The sequence below is a fragment of the Oncorhynchus clarkii genome, chromosome 6 (genome assembly GCF_045791955.1).
Source record: "Oncorhynchus clarkii lewisi isolate Uvic-CL-2024 chromosome 6, UVic_Ocla_1.0, whole genome shotgun sequence".
NCBI classification, from domain to species: Eukaryota; Metazoa; Chordata; class Actinopteri; order Salmoniformes; family Salmonidae; genus Oncorhynchus; species Oncorhynchus clarkii.
In genome coordinates, this window is record NC_092152.1 from 52256087 (window position 1) to 52281640 (window position 25554).

Genomic DNA, 25554 nt, shown 5'->3' on the forward strand with positions numbered 1-25554 from the left:
AATGAACAATTTTGTTTTTCTACTCTAATCCATTACGAAAAATCAGTGGAGTATTAAGAGTCTATTATGGCAGTAGGCTCCACCAGACAGATTACACCATCAGTAACTGGTAGAAGATGAAGATTAGACAGTTAAATTATAATTTTGCCCAGAAAAGTACACCACCAATTTGAATTTTGTGTTTACAACAGTGTGCAGGACACATCACAATTTTTCAAATATACAGTGGCTTGCAAAAGTATTCATCCCCCTTGGCATTTTTTCTATTTTGTTGCCTTACAACCTGGAATTAAAAAAAACAATTTTGGGGGGGGGGGGGCAGTATCATTTGATTTACACAACAAACCTACCACGTTGGAGATGCAAAATATTTTTGTGAAACAAACAAGAAATGAGACAAAAAAAATAAAAACTTGAGATTGCATAACTATACCCCCCAAAGTCAATACTTTATAGAGCCACCTTTTGCAGCAATTACAGGTGCAAGTCTCTTGGGGTATGTCCCTGTAAGCTTGGCACATCTAGCCACTGAGATTTCTGCCCATCCTTCAAGGCAAAACTGCTCCAGCTCCTTCAAGTTGGATGGGCTCTGCTGGTGTACAGCAATCTGAAAGTCATACCACAGATTCTCAATTGGATTGAGGTCTGTGCTTTGACTGGGCCATTCCAATACATTTAAATGTTTCCCCTTAAACCACTCGAGTGTTTCTTTAGCAGTATGCTTAGGGTCATTGTCCTGCTGGAAGGTGAACTTCCGTCCTAGTCTCAAATCTCTTGAAGACTGAAACAGGTTTCCCTCAAGAATTTCCCTGTATTTATCACCATCCATCATTCCTTCAATTCTGACCAGTTTCCCAGTACCTGCCGATGAAAAACATCCCCACAGCTTGATGCTGCCACCACCATGCTTCACTTTGGGGATGGTATTCTCGGGGTGATGAGAGGTGTTGGGTTTGCGCCAGACATAGCGTTTTCCTTGATGGCCTAAAAACTCAATTTTGGTCATCTGACCAGGGTACTTTCTTCCATATGTTTGGGGAGTCTCCCACATGCCTTTTGGCGAACACCAAATGTGTATGCTTATTTTTTTCTTTAAGCAATGTCTTTTTTTCTGGACACTTCCGCAAAGCCCAGCTCTGTGGAGTATACGGCTTAAAGTGATCATGTGACACTTAGATTGCACACAGGTGGACTATATTTAACTAATTATGTGACTTTTGAAGGTAATTGGTTGCACCAGATCTCATTTAGGGGCTTCATAGCAAAGGGGGTGAATACATATGCACGCACCAGTTTTCAGTTTTAGTTATTTTTTTTCGTTTTCACTTCACCAATTTGGAATATTTTGTGTATGTCCATTACATGAAATCCAAATAAAAAAATCTATTTAAATTACAGGTTGTAATGCAACAAATTAGGAAAACCACCAAGTGGGATGAATACTTTTGCAAGGCACTGTATAACTCAGAGTCACCTTAAAATAGATTATTATGTCTAAAGGACAACTAGGAATCTGAAAAAGTAACAGCAGTCAATTACAAAGAATTGTACAAGGCGATTAGTGTACCAAGTTGTGTTAATATGGATGGGTGTGCGTTACTGAGTTAACACTGGCAAAAGGATGAATGTACATATATCATTAATTTGAATAAATAACCTCTCTAGGGTAGGTGAGACGCTAACGTCCCACCAGGCCAACATCCGGTGAAACTGCAGAGCGTTAACATTCTAAATACACCATTTGTTATAGTATCTTACATCATTTAAAAGATTAACGTCTTATTAATCCAGCCGCTGTGTCAGATTTCAAAAGGTTTTACTGCGAAAGCAAACCATGCGATTTTCTGAGGACAGCTCCCCGCACACACAAGTATTATTAGCATTTTCCAACCAAACATTAAAGTCAGAAATAACAATAAAATAAATCGCTTACATTTGAAGATCTTCCTCTGGTGGCAATGCCAAGTGTCCTAACTACACAGTGAATGTTTGTTTTGTTTGATAACATCCATTTTTATAGCCTAACATGAAACATTTGTAAAATGCTTGCGTCGTGATTTCCGTCTCATTAAACTTTGGACAAAGCGTTCGTGGTAATTACACACACTCAACAAACGTTTATCCAGTCATGGTTGGTTTCATTGCAATCCTCTGGTTGTTACTAACACAACCATACTTGATGGTTCTTTTCCCGGGACGTATTGACCGAAACAAACCAATTTGAAGACACCAATGGCAGGACCGGTCTATCGTTGATTGGCTGTATTTTGGCCCAAAGACCACTGATCATCTTGAAATCTATCATGGACGATATCCAATGAGCGGAGGAACACGGCAATATGTAATGGTTATACGTTCTAAGACCAGCCTTTGTCGTAAACTCTGGCGTAAAATAGGTTAATTCGCCATTGCAAATCATACTTGACGGAGCCACGAGTGTTACGCATAGCAGTACCTAGTCCATAGCATTTTCAGCAAGTTTATATATTTAAATTATGGCGAATAAATCAGGAAAAGCTAAGTATACAGATTTAACCCAAATTATCAAGGAAATTGATAGGGAAAGTGAGACTGAGTTGCTTCAGCACCTTCTGTCCCCTCTACCTCTGTCCCTTCTGCTCCAACCAGTGGTGTTCACCTGCCCAGATTCGTCTCTGCAGGCATGAATGTGCCTCTGGGCAAAAAGGGCACAGTAGGGAGAAGTCATTGTGTCCCTTGTCACAGGATATGCCCCATCACCTGCACCACCTGTTTAGTAAGCCACTGCTTTACAGCAGAAAGAGACTGCTATGGGCCATGGCACCAGCAGCACAATATTGTGTAGAGGACTGAGGGTCTTCACAATATTGTAAATAGAAAATGTTTAAATAGTTACCCTTGTTATTAGTTTATGTTTAATTATTATTATTATTATTATATATTTTTGGGGGGTGTGTGTTAGAATAGCATTTATGTATTTTGTATATAGTTATTTCCTTCAAAATGTATCACTGTACCAATTCGGCCACGTGGGTACATTTGTGTGGGACACCTGGGTGACTTCATGCTCAATGTCATGTAGCTCGCTCATTTTTGGAAGTTATCTGTCTAAAACTTTGCTCAGCTATTGTTGCCGTCTTATGTTCCTCATTCAAATCATCCCCAGCATCCTATCTGTATGTTTTGGCTGTTCTTGTTCATTTGAAAGATTCAGCAACAATAAAAAACAGAAAACGTATGTTTATTTCCTTGTATTTTCTTCTACCAGATCTATTGTGTTATATTCTCCTACAATTCACATTTACACATAATTCAGAGTGTTTACTTTCAAATGATATCTAGAAAATGCATATCCTTGCTTCTGAGCCTGAGCTACAGGCAGTTAGATTAGGGTATTTTTTAGGCGGAAGTTAAGCACTTTGTGAGTATGTGTGTGTTAAGCACTTTGTGAGTATGTGTATGTTTGTGTGTGTGTGAGGTATATGCTGAGGGTACACCCTAAAAAATACTGGCGTTGGGTAAATATATGACAGAACACACAGTGGTATATTTTGACCTAGCCAGTTGGTTTGTGTGAATTGGGTTGTTTGGATTACCCAAACATGGGTTAATTTAACTGTCAGTTGTATTTTTATTAACTTTCATGATGGTTTCACACAGCAGCTGTCTTTTTAAGGTATTCCATAGGATATTTTCAGGAGGCATGACCTATTAGGGAAGTGGCTATCAGATAGTTATTTTTGGCCACCCAGAGAGGAAATGTTTCTGTTAAGTTTGTACACTGAAAATGTATAGTTCAATATTTTTGCAAATTATTCCTTTTAATTTAAAATGAGTAACATTAATAACTATATAATGTAACGAAATGGTAGCATTTAGGATATGCAAAGTCTCTTAAAGAACTCATGCACATGTGTAAGTCTTGTTAAAGCTAGAAAAGTGCCAATATTCAAACTTGGCATGAAATAATGATACAACAGAACAGATGAACTGGAATGACATTTACCCTCACGGGTGGCCAAAAATGATTTTGCATTTTTTGTCCTCTTGCTGGTTGATTTGGATTATAGTGCTGCGATATTTAAATGGATGATGATCTGTATTTATCTGTGTGTGTGTGTGTGTGTGTGTGTGTGTGTGTGTGTGTTTGTGTGTCTGTGCATGCATTTGTGCGTGTCTAGCTGAACTACGCAGAGTCCAGGCTGACCCAGCTGGAGTCCTGCCGCTGTGAGAGGACGTGCAGTGCCAATGGTGTGGTCTACAGAGACAAGGAGCTATGGGTGGAGCCAGAGAACTGCAGGAACTGCGGCTGCATGGTGGGAATCCCACCCGTCACACAGATACAATAACGTTGTATCTTTCTCCTCACAATAGTCGATAACTTCACCTCACACTAGTCAATTTGCATATTTTTGGAATATTCAAGTCAGTTCAATTTACAAAATAAAAAGAACATTTAAACATGTACAATGTTTCAATTCACAAAATAAAAAATATAGAAATAATGATAATGATGGGCAATAAATAATATTAATAATTAGTATAATTACTATAAAAGAGAAATGGGTTCTATAACTGCTTCAAATATTTTAAGCCAGACCCTAATTGTGATGTCAAATGTTATGTTCCTTTTGACGCCAAAGAAGGCTCAAATTGGATGTTCCTTTTGATGGCGTAGAAGGCCCTTCTTGCCTCTCAGATCATTCACAGCTTTGTGGAAGTTACCTGTGGTGCAGATGTTTAGTCCCGAGGTATGTATCGTTTTTGTGTGCAATAGCGCAACATTGTTTAGGTGGAATGTGGATTTTTTGGAACACCATTATTTTTGTCTAACTGAGATTAACTGTCTGAGCCCCGGTCTGACAGAATCTGTGCAGAAAATGTAGGTAATGCTGTAGGCCCTCCTTGGTTGGGGACAGAAGCACCAGACAACCTGCAAACAGTAAACATTTAACTTCAGAGTCTAGTAAGGTGAGGTCGGGTGCTGCAGACTGTTCTAGTGCCCTAGCCAATTCATTGATATAGATGTTGAAGAGGGTGGGGCTCAAGCTGCATCCATGTCTTATCCCCGGCCCGAGGAAAGAAATCTGTGTTTTTTTTTACAAATTGTAACTGCACACTTGTTTGTGTACATGGATTTTATAATGTTGTATATTTCCCCCCCCAACACCACTTTCCATCAATTTATATAGCAGACCCTCATGCCAAATTCAGTCTAAAGCGTTTTTGAAATTGTTTGTTTGTCAATAAGGACGTGCAGGGTGAATATGTGGTCTGACATTTGTTCAGAAAATTATGCTGTTAATTATAATGCAGATGGTTTTCCCAAGGTTGCTGTTGATGCATATCCCATGGTAGTTTTTGGCACTTTTGTGGATTGGAGTGATCAGACCTTGGTTCCAAATATTGGGGAAGAGTTGAGGATAATGCTAAAGAGTTTAAGTATAGCCAATTGGAATTTGTGTTCTGTATATGTGACCGACCGGCTCAAATCAGTCTTATATAGAAAAAAATGTTTATACATTGGATACAAGTAGAGACACAGAGCTACACAATGGTATATCATACACTCCATTTTTTGAGGAACAATGGAAAAGTAATTCTGCTTTAAACTTGTAAACTCACTTTGGAGAAAATGGCCTTTGGATATTTTGGTACCTAATGGAGAGCTCTCCTTTGACTACACCCATTCAGCATTGCTCACATCCTTTTAAGCCAGCCCCACCCATATCTTTAGGGATTCACATTGAGGTCATGTGCTAAACAGTGAGTAGTGTAGTAAAGATTAAGACTAAAATTGGTAAGAGTAGTAGCCTACAACAAGGAAAATGTTCAGGTAAACAGAAAGTGTCCAGATACAAATATTTGATTAATAAATTAATATTAGATAACCCAGACACACTTGTCTAAATTTATGGGTAATGTGAAAGAAATGCTATAACCCGAAGCTACATGCAGTGGTGGAAAAAATACAAAATTGTCATACTTGAGTAAAAGTAAAGATACCTTAATAGAAAATGACACAAGTAAAAGTGAAAATCATCCAGTAAAATACTACTTGAGTAAAAGTCTTAAGTGTTTGGCGGACTGAACACCTCAAGATAAAAACGTAATATTCAATATCGGTATGTTAGACTAAATATTAGCACTACACAATCTGGTGGGTAATAACCTTCAATCTGGATCACAACACAAAACAAATCATAAGACTAGAGAAATGTATTGACAAATATTACAGAAACAAGCAACACCCAAACATGACAGAGAGTAAGACAGGGGAACCTATTTCAAAACGAAAATGTGACTCTTGTACAGACACAGACAATTTAATATTTTCACCACCGGGAATGGTAAAGGTTGAAACCGATCTGTTAAAATCAATCATTTACAAACTAGGTATACTTGAACTAGTCAGTAAGGATATAAAGGGGTTTAAGGCAAGCCTCGAGATGAGTGATTAATAAGCTGCGACATTGGAGAAAGACACAAAAAAGCTAAAAGTGACCAGTCAATAAGATTGAAACCGAAGTTAATTAACTTAAGGAGAACATCGTTCTGAGAGATGCCTTACTTGACATGCAGACTAGATCCATGAGAGAGAGTATGGTAAACTAGTAAACTACCCCCAAAAATTGCTTAAGTAAAAATACTTTAGATTACTAATTAAGTACTTTAAACCAATGTCAGAGTGGACAGGCTGTGCTCATTCTGCCCCCAGGATTCTTCCCCCGGGATTCTGCCTCCAGGAAGAGATAGTGACAGAGACAAATTTTCTGTAAAACTGTGACAGATATTTTGATGTAAGAAATACATTATTTCCCACAATTACACAACAATGACTTAAACGATGAAGACAAACTTAAATACATAATTGGGGAAAAAACTAAATGCTGTGCTTTATCAACCAAGTTTGTGGCCTCCTGCCACAACCTGAGGGACAGATAGTGAGAAGTATAGCGTAATTATTCATATTTGCTTATTCTTTATAATTATTTGTTATAAATGCTGTTAATATGAATATCACTATCATTATTATTGCTTAATTACATATAGTCTAGTATTTTCCTGTCCTTAACCATCAGAGATTACCAGCATGTCTTCCTATGCTTCCTATGTCTTCCTATGCTATGAGTCTATTACAGAGTCCGGTTTTTATGATTGAGTTTGATGGGTTGATTATGTGATTTGCACAGATAACAGATAAGTGAGGACTGATAAAGGAGGACATTATTTTTGAACGCAGTATGTTTGTCTCTATGTTTTACACTTGTCTTGTTGGCAGTGCCACAGACACACACACACACACACACACTGGGATGTTATCTGTGTGTTTTAGGGTAATCTCTTGTCTCTACAGAACGGAGTAGTGGAGTGTCGCAGGATATTCTGTCCCCCTGCCAACTGCTCAGAGGACTCTCTCTCCGTGCATGTGGAGGGCACCTGCTGCAAGAAATGCCGACGTGAGTACTGTCATCAATCCTCGACCACAGAGTGAGGAGACAATGTGCTGGAGGACGGCGCTCACATGGGTCTAGGACCAGACTGTGTATCGTCTGAAAATAGGGACAGTGTATTATTGTTATTATTGTATATTAGTATATTATATTGTTGTATATTATTGTGTATTAGAGTTATTATTGTTTTAGAGTGTGGCACACCTTCAGAAAAAAAAGTTTTCATTTGTTCCTAAAGGGTTACAAACGCTTGTAACGGATTGGTGCTCTGTACGGTACTATCTTTGTACCTTTAGTTATAGGTACAGTGCCTTCAGAAAGTATTCCTATCCCTTGACTTATTTCACATTTTGTTGTGTTACCGCCTGAATTCAAAATTGATTAAATTGATGTTTTGTCTACACCCATCTACACACAATACCCCATAATGACCAAGTGAAAACATGTTTTTAGAATTTGTTGCTAATTTATTGAAACTGAAATACAGAAGTATCTCATTTATTACCCTGAGTAAAGAAATGTTAGAATCACATTTGGCAGCAATTACAGCTGTAAGTTTTTCTGGTAAGTCTCTAAGAGCTTTGCGCACCTGGATTGTATTAAAAAAAAGAAACGTCCCATTTTCAGGACCCTGTCTTTCAACGATAAATTGTAAAAATCTAGATAACTTCACAGATCTTCATTGTAAAGTTAAACCATGCTTGTTCAATGAACCATAAACAACTAATGGACATGCACCTGTACAATGGTCATCAAGACACTAACAGCTTACAGACGGTAGGCAATTAAGGTCACAGTTATGAAAACTTAGGACACTAAAGAGGCCTTTCTACTGACTCTGAAAAACATCATAAGAAAGATGCCCAGGGTCCCTGCTTATCTGCGTGAACGTGCCTTAGGCATACTGCAAGGAAGCATGAGTCCATACTGTGAGATGCCTAAGACAGCGCTACAGGGAGACAGGATGGACAGCTGATCGTCCTCGCAGTGGCAGACCACGTGTAACAATACCTCACCCCTGAGGGACAGGTACAGGATGGCAACAACAACTTCCCGAGTTACACCAGGAACGCACAATCCCTCCATCAGTGCTCAGACTGTCCCCGATAGGCTGAGAGAGGCTGGACTGAGAGCTTGTAGGCCTGTTGTAAGAAAGGTCTTCACCAGACATCACCGGCAACAACATCGCCTATAGGCACTAACCCACTGTCACTGGACCAGACAGGACTGTCAAAAAGTGCTCTTTACTGACGAGTCACGGTTTTGTCTCACCAGGGGTGATGGTCGATTCACGTTTATCGTCGAAGGAATGAGCATTACACTGAGGCCTATACCCTGGTGTGGGATCAATTTGGAGGTAGAGGGTCTGTCATGGTCTGGGATGGTGTGTCACTGCATAATTGGACTGAGCTTGTTGCCATTGCAGGCAATCTCAAAACGGTGCGTTACAGGGAGACATCCTCCCTCATGTGGTGACCTTCCTGCAGGTTCATCCTGACATGACCCTCTGGCATGACAATGCCACCAGCCATACTACGAAGACGGCGGATCTCAATCGCTTTAAGCACGTCTGGGACCTGTTGAATCGGAGGGTGAGGGCTAGGGTCATTCCCACCAGAAATTCTGGGAACCTGCAGGTGCCTTGGTGAAAGAGTGGGGTAACATCGCACTGCAAGAACTGGCAAATCTGGTGCAGTCCATGAGGAGGAGATGCACTTAAGTACTTAATGCAGCTGTTGGCCACACCAGATACTGACTGTTACTTTTGATTTTGACCCCCCTTTGTTCAGGGACACATTATTCCATTTCTGATAGTCACATGTTTGTGGACCTTGTTCAGTTTATGTCTCAGTTGTTGAATCTTGTTATGTTCATACAAATATTTACACATGTTAAGTGTGCTGAAAATAAATGCAGTTTGAAGAGTTTATGTGTACATTAATCTTGAAAAAATTCTTCAAGCTCTTTCAAGGTGGTTGTAGAGCCTTGCGAGACAGCCATTTTCAAGTTTTGCCATAGATGTTCAAGCCGATTTAAGTCAAAGCTGTAACTAGGCCACTCAGAAACATTCAATGCCATCTTGGTAAGCAACTAGAGTGCCTTCACACCCCTTAACTTTTTATTTTGTTGTGTTACAGCCTGAAATAAACATGTATTAATCTGAGATTTTGTGTCACTGATCTACACACACTACCCCATAATGTCAAAGTGCAATTTTGTTTGTAGATTTTTTTTCTCAATACATTTAAAGCTGAAATGTCTTGAGTCAATACGTTTTTAAGGCAAGCCTAAATAAGTTCAGGAGTAAAAATGTGCTTAACAAATCACATAGGTTGCATGGACTCATTTTTTGTTCTCAATAATAGTGGTTAACATGATTTTATAATGGCTACCCCATCTCTGTACCCCACACATACAATTATCTGCAAGGTCCCTCAATCGAGTAGGGAATTTCAAGCACAGATTCAACCACAAACAACCAGGGAGGTTTTTCAATGCCTCAAAAAGAAAGGCACAGATTGGTAGATGTGTAAAACATTGAAAAGGCAGAACACTGAATATCCCTTTGAGCATGGGGAAGTTATTAATTACACTTTGGATGGTGTATCAATACACCCAGTCACTACAAAGATACAGGCATCCTTCCTTACTCAGTTGCTGGAGAGGAAGGAAACTGCTCAGAGATAAAAACATAAACAAGGCATATAAAGATGCACTACGCAGAAATCGCTCCGGCCATTTCCTGGTTGCTAAAATTATTATAGTTCGCCTAATTTCAATTTATGTGACTATAGAAGGAAGTATGGTGTGGATAATCATTGTACCATCTAAAACGCTGGGAAATATATTTTCCATAACCAAAAATATTGTATTTTCAGCTGTTTGTAGTTGGTGTAAAATAAAACAGAAAGTAAAAGACACAAAATCAAAACTTAAAAACGGGAAACATAGAAATAGTGCAAATAGAACAAACTATTCTTACACTTGCTTTCAATGTAACTCACATTTCTATGTTAATTTTGTCAGGTCGCCCAAAAAGTTACATATTGCAGCTTTAAGTAATACTGCAAAAAATGTGTCGAATAAAAAGCGTTATATTTGGGGCAAATCCAACAAATCACATCACTGAGTACCATTCTTCACATTTTGGTTGTAGCTGCATCATGTTAAGGGTGTACTTGTCATCGGCAAGAACTATAGAGTTTTTTAAAAATCAAAATAAACAGAATACAGCTCTAAGCACAAGCAAAATCCTAGAGACGAACGTGGTTCAGTTTACTTTCCAACAGACACTGGGAGAAGAATTCACCTTTCAGCAGGACAAGGCCAAATCTACCCTGCAGTTGCTTACCAAGATGACATTGAATGTTCCCGAGCGGCCTTCAGTTTTGACTTAAATCGATTTGAAAATGGCTGTCTAGCAATGATCAACAATTAAATGAAAGAGCTTGAATAATTTAAAAAAGAATAATGGGAAAATGTTGTACAATCCAGGTGTGTAAAGCTCCTACAACCCTATCCCGACATCAGAATGTATGCCTTTCCTACACACACCTTTCCTACTCACTTCTCAGTATTTGGTATACAGACTTACCTAATTAATTTGCGTAATGACCTCTGCAGGTGTGGCTAGCTTGCACTCTCTGAAAAGATTTATTTCAACTGCTGAAAACCCTCCCACTTTTTGGCCAACAGATTTTCTCACAGCGTTTTCATTCAATAGGGTTTTCAGTACATTTATCTTAAGGCATCCCTTTAAATATGGTACAACTTTGATTAGAATTTTGGTGACAAATTCAAATAAAATGTTATTGGTCACATACACATGGTTATCTGATGTTATTGCGAGTGTAGCGAAATGCTTATGCTTCTAGATCTGACAGTGCAGCAGTATATAACAGGTCCAGGTCAAACAAGTCCACAACAAAACCTAATATCTAACAAATTCCCCAAACAGACCTAATACACACAATCTAGTAAAGGAATGGGATAAGTATATATATGTGTAAAATATATAGATGAGCAATGACAGAGCGGCTAGGCTGCAATAAATAGTAAATCATAGATAGTGAAGGATACAGTACACATTATATATATATAGTTAAGTTTACAAGAAGTTTACATACACCCTAGCCAAATACACTTAAACAGTTTTTCACAATTCCTGACATTTATTCCTAGTAAAAATTGCCTGTCTTAGGTCAGTTAGGATCACCACATTATTTTAAGAATGTGAAATGTCAGAATAATAGTAGAGAGAAAGATTCTTTTCAGCTTTTATTTATTTCATCACATTCCCAGTGGGTCAAAGGTTTACATACACTCAATTAGTATTTGGTAGAATTGCCTTTAAATTGTTCAACTTGGGTCAAACGTGTCGGGTAGCCTTCCACAAGCTTCCCACAATAAGTTGGGTGAATTTTGGCCCATTCCTCCTGACAGAGCTGGTTTAACTGAGTCAGGTTTGTAAGACCTCCTTGCTCACACACGCTTTTTCAGTTCTGCCCACAAAAAGTCTATGGGATTGAGATCAGGGCTTTGTGATGGCCACTCCAATACCTTGACTTTGTTGTCCTTAATCCATTTTTCCACAACTTTGGAAGTATGCTTGAGGTCATTGTCTATCTGGAAGAACCATTTGCAACCAAGCTTTAACCTCCTGACTGATGTCTTGAGATGTTGCTTCAATATATCCACATAATTTTCCTTTCTCGTTATGCCTTTTATTTTTTAAAGTGCGCCAGGCCCTCCTGCCGCAAAACACCCCCACAACATGATGCTGCCACCGCTGTGCTTCACGGTTGGGATGCTGTTCTTCGGCTTGCAAGCCTCCCCCTTTTTCCTCCAAACATAAAGATGGTCATTATGGCCAAACAGTTCTATTTTTGTTTCATCAGACCAGAGGACATTTCTCCAAAAAGTACAATCTTTGTCCCCATGTGCAGTTGCAAACCATAGTCTGGCTTTTTTATGGCGGTTTTGGAGCAGTGGCTTCTTCCTTGCTGAGCGGCCTTTCAGGTTATGTCGATGTAGGACTCGTTTTACTGTATTGAACAGGGCTAGAGGCTCTACGGTGAAATAAGGCAATAATCACGAACCAAAACAGCAATGGACAAGGCTTATTGACATTAGGGTGAGGCATGCGTAGCCGAGTGATCATAGGGGTTGAGTGAGTAGTTCGGCAGGCTGGAGACACCGCGATTCAGACAGCTAGCGGGACGGGGCATGCAATCTAGCAGATGGGCCTTAGAGGGACATCGCAACAGAAGAAATCTGTTGTAGCCCCCTCGTGCTGTTATGTCGGCAGACTAGTCGTGATGGATCAGCAGGGCTCCATGTGGTAAAAGGGTCCAGGCCAATTGGCAAAATATGTATAGTGGCCAAAGAAATTGTCCGATGGGCTTCTTCAGCTAACAGTGCGATATGCTCTAGACAGCTAGCGGGCCGCGGATAGCAGGTTCGCAGATGGGTATTCAGGGGACGTCGCGATGCAGGAGCCAGTTGAAAAAAAACCTTGTGCAGATTACATCGGTAGTCCAGTCGTGATGGAATCAGCGGGGCTCCGTCTCGGCAGTAGAAGGTGTCCAGGCCAATTGGCAAAATAGGTATTGTTTCCCAAGGAGTGGCTGATTAAGCCCAAGGAGCTATTAATTACACCATCCACGGTGTAATTAATACATTCACAGTGCTTAAAGGGATATATTTTGTGTCTGCTATTTTTATTTTTAACCATCCATTGTTTCCTTTTTTTGAGCTCCCGAGTGGCGCAGCGGTTTAAGACTCTACAGACATCCTAGTTCAAATCCAGGCTGTATCACAACCGGCTGTGATTGGGAGACCCATAGAGTGGCGCACAATTGGCCCAGTGTTGTCTTTGTTCTAAACTGGCTTGCCTAGTTAAATAAAGGTTCACTTTTAAAAAATTACAAAAATAATAAATAAATAGCGAGACATTGGAAAACACCCCTTGTCTTCGTGATTGAAATTCACTGCTCGACTGAAAGACCTTGCAGATAATTGTATGTTATTATTGCACACAGAGTGAATCCATGGAACTTATTATGTGACTTGTTAAGCACATTCTTACTTCTGATTTTTCTTTCATAATTATATTTTGACATACTGGTGGCCGGTGACACAAAATCTAAATTTAATCCATTTTAAATTCAGGCTGTAAAACAGCACAATGTGGAAAACTCAAGCGGTATGAATACTTTCTGAAGGCACTGCACATAATTGTACCCAAGTTCATACATCAGATAGTACCTTTCTCCCTAAAGCTGGCTTTTAGAAAAGGTACATTTGGCCTTTATAGTGAACCACCAACATGACAAAACCATGTGTTCCTTGAAAGTGGGACCTCTAACAAAGGCCACATAAACTGGTAAACACTTCCTCTCACGGATGGCCTAAAACAGTCAACTGAAAATCTCGGCCCCACTAAGCCACGCCTCCAATATAATTTCCAGGTGTGCCTTGCCTTTTCGAGTGAATTGTAGAGTTACAACCTATGACTCTATTTGTTAGTGACAGAGACATGGTTTTCAGTGCTGTGGCCTTCACCAAGTGTGTTCCTACGTGAATGTTACCATTAAAATTAAACTCTTTATGACTATATATACAGGGCCTTCGGAAAGTATTCAGACCCTGTCCATCTTTCCACATTTTCTTACATTACACATTTTGGTACCCTTTGCGATGAGACTCGAAATTGAGCTCAGGTGCATGCTGTTTCCACTGATCATCATTGAGATGTTTCTACAACTTATTTGGAGTCCACCTATGGGAATATCAATTGATTGGAAATTATTTGGAAAGGCATATACCTTTCTATATAATATCCCACAGTTGACAGTGCATGTCAGAGCGAAAACCAAGCCATGAGGTCGAAGGAATTGTCCGTAGAGCTTTGAGACAGGATTGTGTCGAGCCACAGATCTGGGGAAGATACCAAAAAATGTCTGCAGCATTGAAGGTCGCCAAGAACACAGTGGCCTCCATCATTCTTAAATGGAAGAAGTTTGAAACCACCAAGACTCTTCCTAGAGCTGGCCGCCCAGCCAAACTGAGCAATCGAGGGAGAAGGGTCTTGATCATGGAGGTGTCCTAGAACCCGATGGTCACTCTGACAGAGTTCCAGAGTACTTCTGTGGAAATGGGAGAACCTTCCAGAAGGACAACCATCTCAACCAACCGACCTGTTTTAGCATGCTGGGAAATATGATAATGATTATGGTACAGATTAGCCTTTCTAGGGTACCAGTAACAAAGCCATTAGTTCCTTTTATGTGGCAATAATTGATCAGTGTACCTTATGGTGGCTACACATATTTACCTTTTCTCAATACATTGCTTTTCTGATAAACAAAGGTTTCTACCCAGGGAAACAGGAATGTTCCTTACCTGTATGTTGAGAGTGAGTGTGATGATTGTACCCCAGGGAACAATATCATACCTTTATTTCTAAGATTGCAGGGCTACTGTGATACTGAACACAATCAACTGGGCTAGTAGACACAAACTGCCTCACTCTCTATTTATGTTCATTTGCTTAAGGGATATGCAGAAATGTCTCATCTCTTGCATTCTTAATGGGATGTTTATTTTCCCCCAACTTCACTCACTCACATTTGCCTTTTTTTCCCCTCCACAGAATTAAAAATGTAGGACATTTGAACCTCAAACACTTTTTTTTGTAGGCAGCTCTAAAGTATTTCAGTACCCTTTGCACTGTGAATTACCATGGAAAGACAGTGAATCATCTGAACAATAAATATCATCTGAATGTCACATATTCCTTACTAATTAGTATATCAGATAGGGTTACAAAATTACAGTAACTTTCCCAGAATTCCCAGGTTTTCTTGGAATTAAAATTGTATTAACCTGAAAGCGTTGCTGTATCTAGGTTAAGATTGACACGTTTAATTAATTTGGTCTTTATCCAAATGATCAACCTCGTAAAATGTTTGTTTGGCAATTTAACTTCCTTGTTAAATCGAATGAGACAATAATATACAATCAGTTGAGATTGGTTGGATATTATTAAAGTGTAACCAGTTGTAACAAATGTGAGAAGACACTGGGCCTCACAATGGCTTTTTTTTCAAAATAATTATGGCAATTTTTCACCACAAGAGGTCACGTACCCATGAAAGTTGAAACCACACGGGTATTAAACTTTAATTAATCTGAAGGCATCACTTTATCCAAGTTAAAGTGGAAATGTTTAAAATGTCTCATTTGTTGGAACAAATTAATGGTCCTTATCTAAATGATCAACCTGGTGAAAGGTTTGTTTGGTAATTGAACTTCCTTGTTAAATTAAATGAGACATCAATATCAAATCAGTTGAGATTGGCTGGATATCATAAGTGCAACTAGTTTTTACAAAGGTGAGAAGATTATTTTTTTTACCACAAGGGGTCACTTGCCCCTGAAAGTTGAACTCACGAGGGATTTCAGCAGAGGCGGGACTTCCATCGCCCAAGACACAGGGTGTTGCCCTGAAAGCTGAAATCAAACGGGAATCCTGTGAAGGCGGGATTTTACCGTAAACTAAGGAGAATGGCTGCTCTTTCTTTGTTAGCTTAGCATTGAATGCAGAACTAGCCATTATCCACAAGAATGTTACTTTCAAGAACAACAGGTCACTTTCAATTCGGGAACAGGGTTTACTAACGATGTCTCGTGTTCAACAAGGTGTTTTTTCCAGTGATGTTACCGGAACACGTGATAACAAAGAAATACTTGCTGTGGTCTACTCACGCTCCTGAAACGCGAGAGACAGAGAGATTATTTTGCTTTGGCCAAACAAATATTCTTATATTTCCATCATAGGCTGGCCCGTATGTCCTAAACCTAGAAATGTAATACCGTAATTCACCCTACACTGATCCTTACTCAGTATGCAAGACCGGAGAGGAATATTTCTAGTATCTTGTTCAAATGGAAAAACACACACCCAACAACTAATCCAGCTACGGCTCTGATGGTGTATAACGTAATCTGATACACAATTCATATAGACTGAATTCAACAGCAAGGCCTACTTTTGTCTTAGATTCCTTGTACCGGTGCTCCAATATGTCGTGACTTTCATTAATGTGATGACTTATTTATTCAATCCACTAACTATGATTAATTCTAACCCGATGATATTAATCATGTAACAATTAACGCATTAGGAATTTGGGGAACCACGGAAGAAGTTGTTTAACTAGTTACCATCTCCTGAATTAAACTCTAGAAGATATAAATATATCGATAACAGTAACTTATTAATCATTACCTCATGTCAGTTCTCATTCTGAACAGTCGTGACCCTCTTGGATCTGCAAGAACCTCAATCTTTGCTGATTATTCAGTAATACACAAAATGGTTTAATTATTTATTTATTAACCAACTAAATAATAACACAGAATACACATACACACTCACATGAGACAAACATCCCTTGTGGACTGACAAGATATGACGGCTTGTTACAACAAAATGTTAGATGGAGAGGTGTTAAAACCTCTTAAGTCTACCCCTTCCTTTTTCGAACATTCTGTTATAAATCGCGCAACTTTTCAGCGTCCTGCTACTCATGCCAGGAATATAGTATATGCATATGATTAGTATGTGTGGATAGAAAACACTCTGAAGTTTCTAAAACTGGTTAAATCACGGCTGTGACTATAACAGATTGTGTGTTTCATTGAAAAACGCAAGAAAAACTGCTCTCTGAAAGCTAAAAATAATTTCCATAAGTCACTTTCATGGGTTGTTAAAAGAGCACAAAATTAATTATGGATCTGCATGCAATTCATACAGATTCCACACGATGTCGCCATTGTCGTCATTTTCAATGGACTTTTTTGTTGGAAAATCCAACTAACAGGATTCCGTTTCTTCCGGTCTCCACCAGGATGTTTTCAATGTGCACATTGGCAGCCATTGATTTGCAGACGAGGAGCTATTGAATATACATCGCCCTGTAATCATTTTGATAGATTATAAACGTTTACTAATACCTAAAGTTGGATTACAAAAGTATTTCGAAGTGTTTTGTGAAAGTTTATCGTCGACTTTTTTAATTTTAAAAAATGACGCAGCGTTTAAAAACAATGTTTTTTTCTGAATGACACAGCTTCCATAGAAAGCTATTTTGGGTATATATGGACCGATTTAAACAAAAAAAAGACCCAATAGTGATGTTTATGGGGCATATAGGAGTGCCAAGAAAGAAGCTCGTCAAAGGTAATGAATGTTTTATATTTTATTTCTGCGTTTTGTGTAGCGCCGGATAAGCAAAGTCTTTGTTTACGTCGCATTCAGGCATTTTGAGGTGTTGCATGCTATCAGATAATAGCTTCTCATGCTTTCGCCGAAAAGCATTTTAAAAATCTGACTTGTTGGCTAGGTTCACAACGAGTGTAGCTTTAATTCAATACCCTGTATGTGAATTTTGATTAAGGTTTGAGTTTTAACGAGTACATTTAGCATTTAGCGTAGCGCATTTGCATTTCCAGGTGCCTAGTTGAGACATCTGCGTCTCAAGTAGGATCAAGAAGTTAAGAGAGAGAGAGACAGAGACTAAAGGACAAAGTGAATACTTATTGTACATTTTAAACTATGCTCCCAGTAACCATTTACTTTGCCCATGAACCATCGCCCACTTTGGGATAAGAAGTAATGCATATATTTACATGTGGATGTCTTTGTTCGTCATCTGTCTCTGTTGAAACCAATCAATCCTTCGATGGGAGGGGGTCGATAGGTTTAAGGATCTGGTTGTCCACCAGAGGTCACAATGTCCTCCTTCTTAGTTGTCCTGGCTTGTTGTGAAGTGTTTTCAGAGCGGATACTCAGATGCTTGACTGAGATGGGATTCTCTCCTTCTTTCCTTGGGTAGATAGTCAAAGTCAAAGTTCCAAATCACTTTACATGCGTAGTTGCAGATTGGCATTGTTTCTGGTCTGGTAGGTGAGCTTATCTTCTTCACCTCGTGTTGAGACTAAGTTCTAACCATTTCCAACATGTAGCTAACGCTCCACGCTTTACAGGTGTAAATTAATTATTCAGGGATCTGCTTCCAACCTCTTTACACACCAGTAGCAATCCAGCAATGTTTTAGTCTGATGTGTTAAGTTTTAGCCAGTCATTTTAAGCACTATTGTCAAAAAGGCGGTTCTATCACGCTGACAAGCTCTCTGACCTAATTCGGGGCATGTCTAATCACTGTGCACAGTTTATATGAAAAACAATGATCTCATTAGAAAACTAAAATCACGTTAATATCTATTCTCTAGATTTTCAACAACATTTGGATGTAAACTTGACATATAGAATGTGTACTCTTTCCGAGTTACAGTATTTTCTTGATACCATTCTTAATGACATCACAAAATAATAAACAAATGTGACATGATTATTCTTTAGATCCCCACTGACCATAGCTTAACTTCTCTAGGATATGTGGGACGCTAGCGTCCCTCGCCAACAGCCAGTGAAATTGCAGGGTGCCAAATTCAAAACAACAGAAATCTCATAATTAAAATTCCTCAAACATACAAGTATTATACACCATGTTAGAGAAACTTCTCATTAATCCAGCCACAGTGTCTGATTTCAAAAAGGCTTCATGGCGAAAGCACACGTTGCGATTATGTTAGGTCAGCGCCTAGCAAAACATACAGCCATTTTCCAAAGAAGGAGAGGTGTCACAAAAGACAGAAATAGCATTAAAATGAATCACTAACCTTTGATGATCTTCACCGGATGGCACTCCCAGGACTCCATGTTAGACAATAAATGTTAGTTTTGTTCGATAAGTTCATCTTTATGTCCAAAAACCTGGCGCGTTATGTTCAGAAATGCATTGTCTCAAACAAACATTCGGTGAAAGTTCAGAGAGCCAATCAAATTACAGAAATACTCATCATAAACATTGATGAAATAAACACACAATTAACGATAAACTTCTCCTTAATGCAACCACTGTGTCAGATTTCAAAAACATTTTATGGTAAAAGCACACCATGTGATTATGTTAGGTCAGCACCTTGTCACAGAAAAACATACAGCCATTTTTCAACTAAGGAGAGGTGTCACAAAACTCAGAAATAGCGTTATAAATATTCACTTACCTTTGATTATCTTCATCGGAATGCACTCCCAGGAATCCCAGTTCCACAATAAATGTTTTTTTTGTTCGATAAAGTCCATCATTTATGTCCAAATACCTCTTTTTCGTTCGCAGGCACTTAGTTCAGACGAGAAGTCAAAACAGTTCCATTACAGTTCGTAAAATCATGTCAAACGATGAATATAATCAATCTTTAGGATGTTTTTATCATACATCTTCAATAATATTCCAACCGGACAATTCCTTCGTCTTTAGAAATGAAAAGGAACGGAGCTCGCTCTCACGGCCGCTCGTGACTTAGCTCATGGCATTCTGCCAGACCCCTGGTTCAAACAGCTCTTATTCGCTCCCCATTCACAGTAGAAGCCTGAAACAATGTTCTAAAGACTGTTGACATCTAGTGGAAGCCTTAGGAAGTGCAATATGACCCCATAGACACTGTATATTGGATAGGCAATCAATTGAAAACCTACAAACCTACAAACATCAGTTTTCCCACTTCCTGGTTGGATTTTTTCTCAGGTTTTTGCCTGCCATATGAGTTCTGTTATACTCACAGACATCATTCGAACATTTTTCTATCCAGATATACTAATAATATGCATATATTAGCAACTGGGACTGAGTAGAGTGTTTTCTATCCAAATCTACTAATTATATGCATATTCTAGCTTTTGGGCCTGAGTAGCAGGCAGTTTACTCTGGGCACTGGGTACTCTGCCCCCCAGTCCCAAAGAAGTTAACATTCATATCTTAATATATTTTTGGACGTTATAGTTTGTGGCAAATGTCTTCTGTAGACAAAGGGACATTCCTTCACCAATACTGAAGAGCAAGAGGGAGATTCCCCTGATGCCTAATTTATGACAGTGTTAAGGTGTCAAAACTGCCCCCCCTCCAGGAGAGTCATGACATACCATAATATATACTCACATATCACTAATGATAATGTACTTTTCCTTTGTCCCCACAGCAAAATGCACCTACATGGCCCAGACTTTGTCAGAGGGCCAGCGTCTGCTAACGAAGAGGTGCACGGAATGCAAGGTAACAACAGATCCGTCCCTCCCTGACTAAGAGCATTAGGGTCGTCACGATATCATTATTGTGATACTCAGAACTATTGTGAAGTATCGTGATACCCAGAAGTACTATGAAGAATCATGATAGTCATGGTAAGGAAACAAAACATGAAGCAGACTTCATTTATTGAGGAAAACGGTCCTAATGTTGGAAACAAAAACACAAACAACAATACAAGTAACCCAGAGTCACATTTGTATATATTCAAAGCTGTTACACACAAAATATTTACATGAAGCAGGTTTTCAAAGAGTTGAGTGTGCTTCATGTTTTCCTTCTTGCCATGAAGAATTGAGTATCATATTATTGTGATACTAGTATCGTGACAAGAAAGTTGTACAAATCAGTTCTGTAGATTTATTTCTGTGTTATTTAGTTATCCAACTGAATGTATTAGTTCTCAGAGCCCAGACACAATCTGTTCAATCTTTCTGTTTTTATTTCTCATCCATGGGTGAGATATGAGGGTAATTGGGAGTAATTTATGAACATAGAAACAAAGGGCTGTTTGAATTGACTTAGGGGTAAATCTAAGGAGCAGGGCTGACTCCCAATACGATCCCTCTATAGGATCCTATGGGCCCTGGTCAAAAGTAGTGAACTATTGGGAATACATTGCCATTTGGGTCGCATATTACATTTAAGGTGCAGGCAGCACAGAGACCGTGTTGCATTGTGGTAGACTATAATTAAAGTCATTATTCCGCTGAGGGAAAAAAGAACCCTCTTCTCTATGTGCTGCCATTTATCTTAAAAGGCACTTTTAAGAGGGAAGTGTGTTTTACTGGTGTAATTGGTTACAAAGAGACGAGCCAGGCAGACAGGCAAAGGGTTTTAAGGCCCCCTTTAGACTTTACAGTGGTATTCAGTGCTCTGTAGGTAGCTTTCCTTCAGACAGAGATTACAGTCTCATTCATCTGCCACCATGGTTGTTAAAGTGGAGAACTGCCCAGTTCAATGACATACAGTACCAGTCAAAAGTGTGGACACACCTACTGATTCAAGGGTTTTTCTTTATTTGTACTATTTTCTACATTGTAGAATAATATTGAAGACATCAAAACTATGAAATAACACACATAGAATCATGTAGTAACCAAAAAAGTGCTAAGCAAATCTCTTCAAAGTAGCCACACTTTGCCTTGATGACAGCTTTGCACACTCTTGGCATTGTCTCAACCAGATTCACGAGGAATGCTTTTCCAAAAGTCTTGAAGGAGTTCCCACATATGTTTAGTACTTGTTGGCTGCTTTTTCTTCACTCTGCGGTCCAACTCATCCCAAACCATCTAAATTGTGGAGGCCTGGTCATCTGATGCAGCACTCCATCACTCTCCTTCTTGGTCAAATAGCCCTTACACTGCCTGGAGGTATGTTTTGAGTCATTGTCTTGTTGAAAAACAAATTATTGTCCTGCTAAGCTCAAACCAGAAGGGATGGCGTATCGCTGCAGAATGCTGTGGTAGCCATGCTGGTTAAGTGTGCCTTGAATTCGAAATAAATCATAGACAGTGTCACCATCAAAGCAACCCCAAACCATCACACCTCCTCCTCAAGTGCTTCATGGTGGGAACCAAACATGCAGAGATCATCTGTTTATCTACTCTGTGTCTCACAAAGACGCGCCAAACCAAAAATCTCAAATTTCTCTAATGTCCATTGCTCGTGTTTCTTGGCTCAAGCAAGTCTCTTCTTCTCATTGGTGTTGTCATGACTTGCCCTGTTTGGGTGAGGATCATAGGCACCAGGTCCACTCTCCCTCTCCCCCACCAGTTTTATGACCGGTTGTAAATATTGTGTAGAAACTTTGCGCTTGGTAGTATTGAGGGGAAATAAACCCTTTTGTTACAAGGAGATTCCTCTCGCCAAAATGGTAACATCAAAAGGTTGAATAATTAAACAATATTTCTGTATTCCAAACAGTTGGAATGGTCCATGGATACTTAAAAAACAATCCTGTCGAATTCATTACTAATTGGTGATGTAACTAAGGACAGTAGAACAACATAACTGTATGTCTGAATGTGTATATTTGCCAGTGATAAGATTGACATCCAAATGTTGGGGAACTGATATGATTAAACAATGAACTATTTGTGAGAATATGTAATGTGATGTTGGCCTTCTAAATTAAATCTATATTTTTCATATAAAGTCTTAACCAAGTCAGTGGCCATGCCCACATGAGCCCAGACATTAAGACAAAGGGAGGGAACTCCCCCTTTCCCCGAGTTCTTAATTAGGACTCGTGACAACATTTATATAGACCAGAGGACGCACGAATAGTTAAGAAATCTACAAAACTAAAGACCAGAAAACATGGAGCTGTGGCTACTTGTTGGAATGGTTGACAATTTAAATATAGACCAAACAGCGTGAAGCGGTGGCTACATGGCTGAGAAATGGTTTAAAACTAAAGACGGTGTGAACTGGGCGTAATGAATGATTAAGAAACTTTGAAACTTTCTCGAGTGAAGAGGAAGACTACACAGGAAAATTCAGTCTGCAGCTGTTTAAGTACTTTAGTCTGGTAACCTCGACCGAGAACCACAGGGAGGTACTCTGAAGGATCCACTCTAAAGAACATTTGCCTAGCAAATGACCATTGGTACGTCTGACGTATCCATTCAGCTACAACTACGAAATACTTTGATCTCTGGTGGACAAACCAGAGACTTTCTGTCAAATTACTCCCCAGACGGATTGAGTGTATTCAACAGAGAGACAGCAAAGACATACACACACGTAAATATGCACATTGCAATTTTTTCAAATGAGTGGCCATTCATGTGCAAAGTATTGTCACGTTCATTGAAATGATTGGAACAAGGCGCATCGTGCGTACAGTTCCTCATATTTTAATAAATCGAAACTCACCAAACAAAACAATAAAGCACAAATGACACGTGAAGCTAACAGTGCTACAACTAAACATAGTCAAGATCCCACAAATCACAAATGAGGACATGGCTGCCTAAATATGATCCCCAATCAGAGACAACGATAAACAGCTGTCTCTGATTGGGAACCATTCCAGGCCAACATAGACAAACAAATCACCTAGATGACCCACCCTAGTCACTATCACACCCCAACTAACATAGAGAATAAACAGCTTTCTATGGTCAGGGTGTGACAAGTATTCACATTTCCATGAGCATAGTTCTGAGCTGTATGTATGTAGTGGGTCCATTCTGTCTTTTCCGCTCTTTATCTGTCTCCACCCCTTTTCATTGTCTACCAAGCCGTCATATCGAGTTTAGTCCACAAGGGATTTGAATCGCATTGTGTTAGTACCAAATAACTATATTGTTTGTGTAATTCTGTGTGATTATTTAGTTAGCTAGTAAATAAATAATTAAGACAATTTGTGTATCGCTGATTCATCACTTATTCTAGGGTTCGTGCAGACATCCAAGGATTTTGCAACACTCAGAATGAGACTGGTAGAATATAATTAATTAATGACTGATTGATGACTGAAATGTAAGAGATATTTCTATCTATAGAGTTCATTCAGAAAACGGTAACTCATGAACCTTTTCACATGTACCAATCATTCTACAGTTGTACCTGTAGCGTACGATCAAACCGGTGTGATTAGAACACGTATTTAGAACGTCCAGTTTCGAATGACGCAACAATCAGCATTTGAGCTGGCCTGACTGTTTTTTCAGAAACATTTTGCACAAACACAGTCCTTACAAAGTTATGTCCAGAATGTGAGCAGTTTATTTTTGCATGCAATGTTTAGACATTCACAAATAACACAATCATCCAAACAGGAAAAATGTGGGCTACATTTGTCCTAGCACTAACGGAGGAAAGATTGACATAACACAAGCGGTCATATTTTTATAACTCTCGGCTGACAGAAACTACAATATGAATTAGCTAATAGCAATTACTATTTTTAATAATTCATATCACGGGTGAGCTCGCCATTGATCGAAATAATTGAGTAAAACACTTTCTAGAAATCGAAAGTAGTTTGTGCACACCGCCATGTTTGTTTTGTCACATCATCCAAAGATAATAAGAGGAGAAAATATGAGTTTGGTCTGTTTATAGTATTCAAGTTGAAAGGGTTGTGTCGTCTACGATCATCCACTTCCCTTCATTCACTTCCGGAAGTTTACCCGAAAGATGAGTGAACCATTCCTTCACCTCAATATTAAATATTTGGTCTGGCAGATTATGTGACACCCAGAATGTATTATATAATGTCAACAAACATGGCGTCACACATACAGTGACTTGCAAAAGTGTTCATCCCCCTTGGTGTTTTTCCTATTTTGTTGCGTTACAACCTGTAATTGGATTTCATGCAAAGGACATACACAAAATATTTCAAATTGGTGAAGTGAAATTTAAAAAATCACACAAAAAAACACCTGAAAAGTGGTGTGTGCATGTGTATTCACCCCCTTTGCTATGAAGCCCCTAAATAAGATATTGTGCAACCAATTACCTTCAGAAGTCACATAATTAGTGCAAGTCCACCTGTGTGCAATTTAAGTGTCACATGATCTCAGTATATATACACCTGTTCTGAAAGGCCCCAGAGTCTGCAACACCACTAAGCAAGGGGCAACACCAAGAAAGCGGCACCATGAAGACCAAGGAGCTCTTCAAACAGGTCAGGGACAAAGTTGTGGAGAAGTACAGATCAGGGTTGAGTTATAAAAAAATATCAGAAACTTTGAACATCCCACGGAAGACCATTAAATCCATAATTAAAAAATGGAAAGAAAATGGCACCACAACAAAGCTGCCAAGAGAGGGCCACCCACCAAAACTCACGGACCAAGTAAGGAGGGCATTAATCAGAGAGGCAACAAAGAGACCAAAGATAAGGCTGAAGAAGTTGCAAAGCTCCACAGCAGGGATTGGACTATCTGTCC

General features: G+C 39.1%; 1 protein-coding gene across 1 annotated transcript in view; it reads left to right on the plus strand.

Annotated features, from left to right (window-relative positions):
* LOC139412397 (protein kinase C-binding protein NELL1-like) overlaps positions 1–25554 on the plus strand; it is a 373856-nt gene that overhangs the window by 134725 nt on the left and 213577 nt on the right. The window contains exons 8-10 of the mRNA XM_071159206.1: positions 4161–4295; positions 7337–7439; positions 20541–20614. Coding sequence (XP_071015307.1) covers positions 4161–4295; positions 7337–7439; positions 20541–20614 — 312 coding nt within the window. The remainder of the gene's footprint in view (positions 1–4160; positions 4296–7336; positions 7440–20540; positions 20615–25554) is intronic.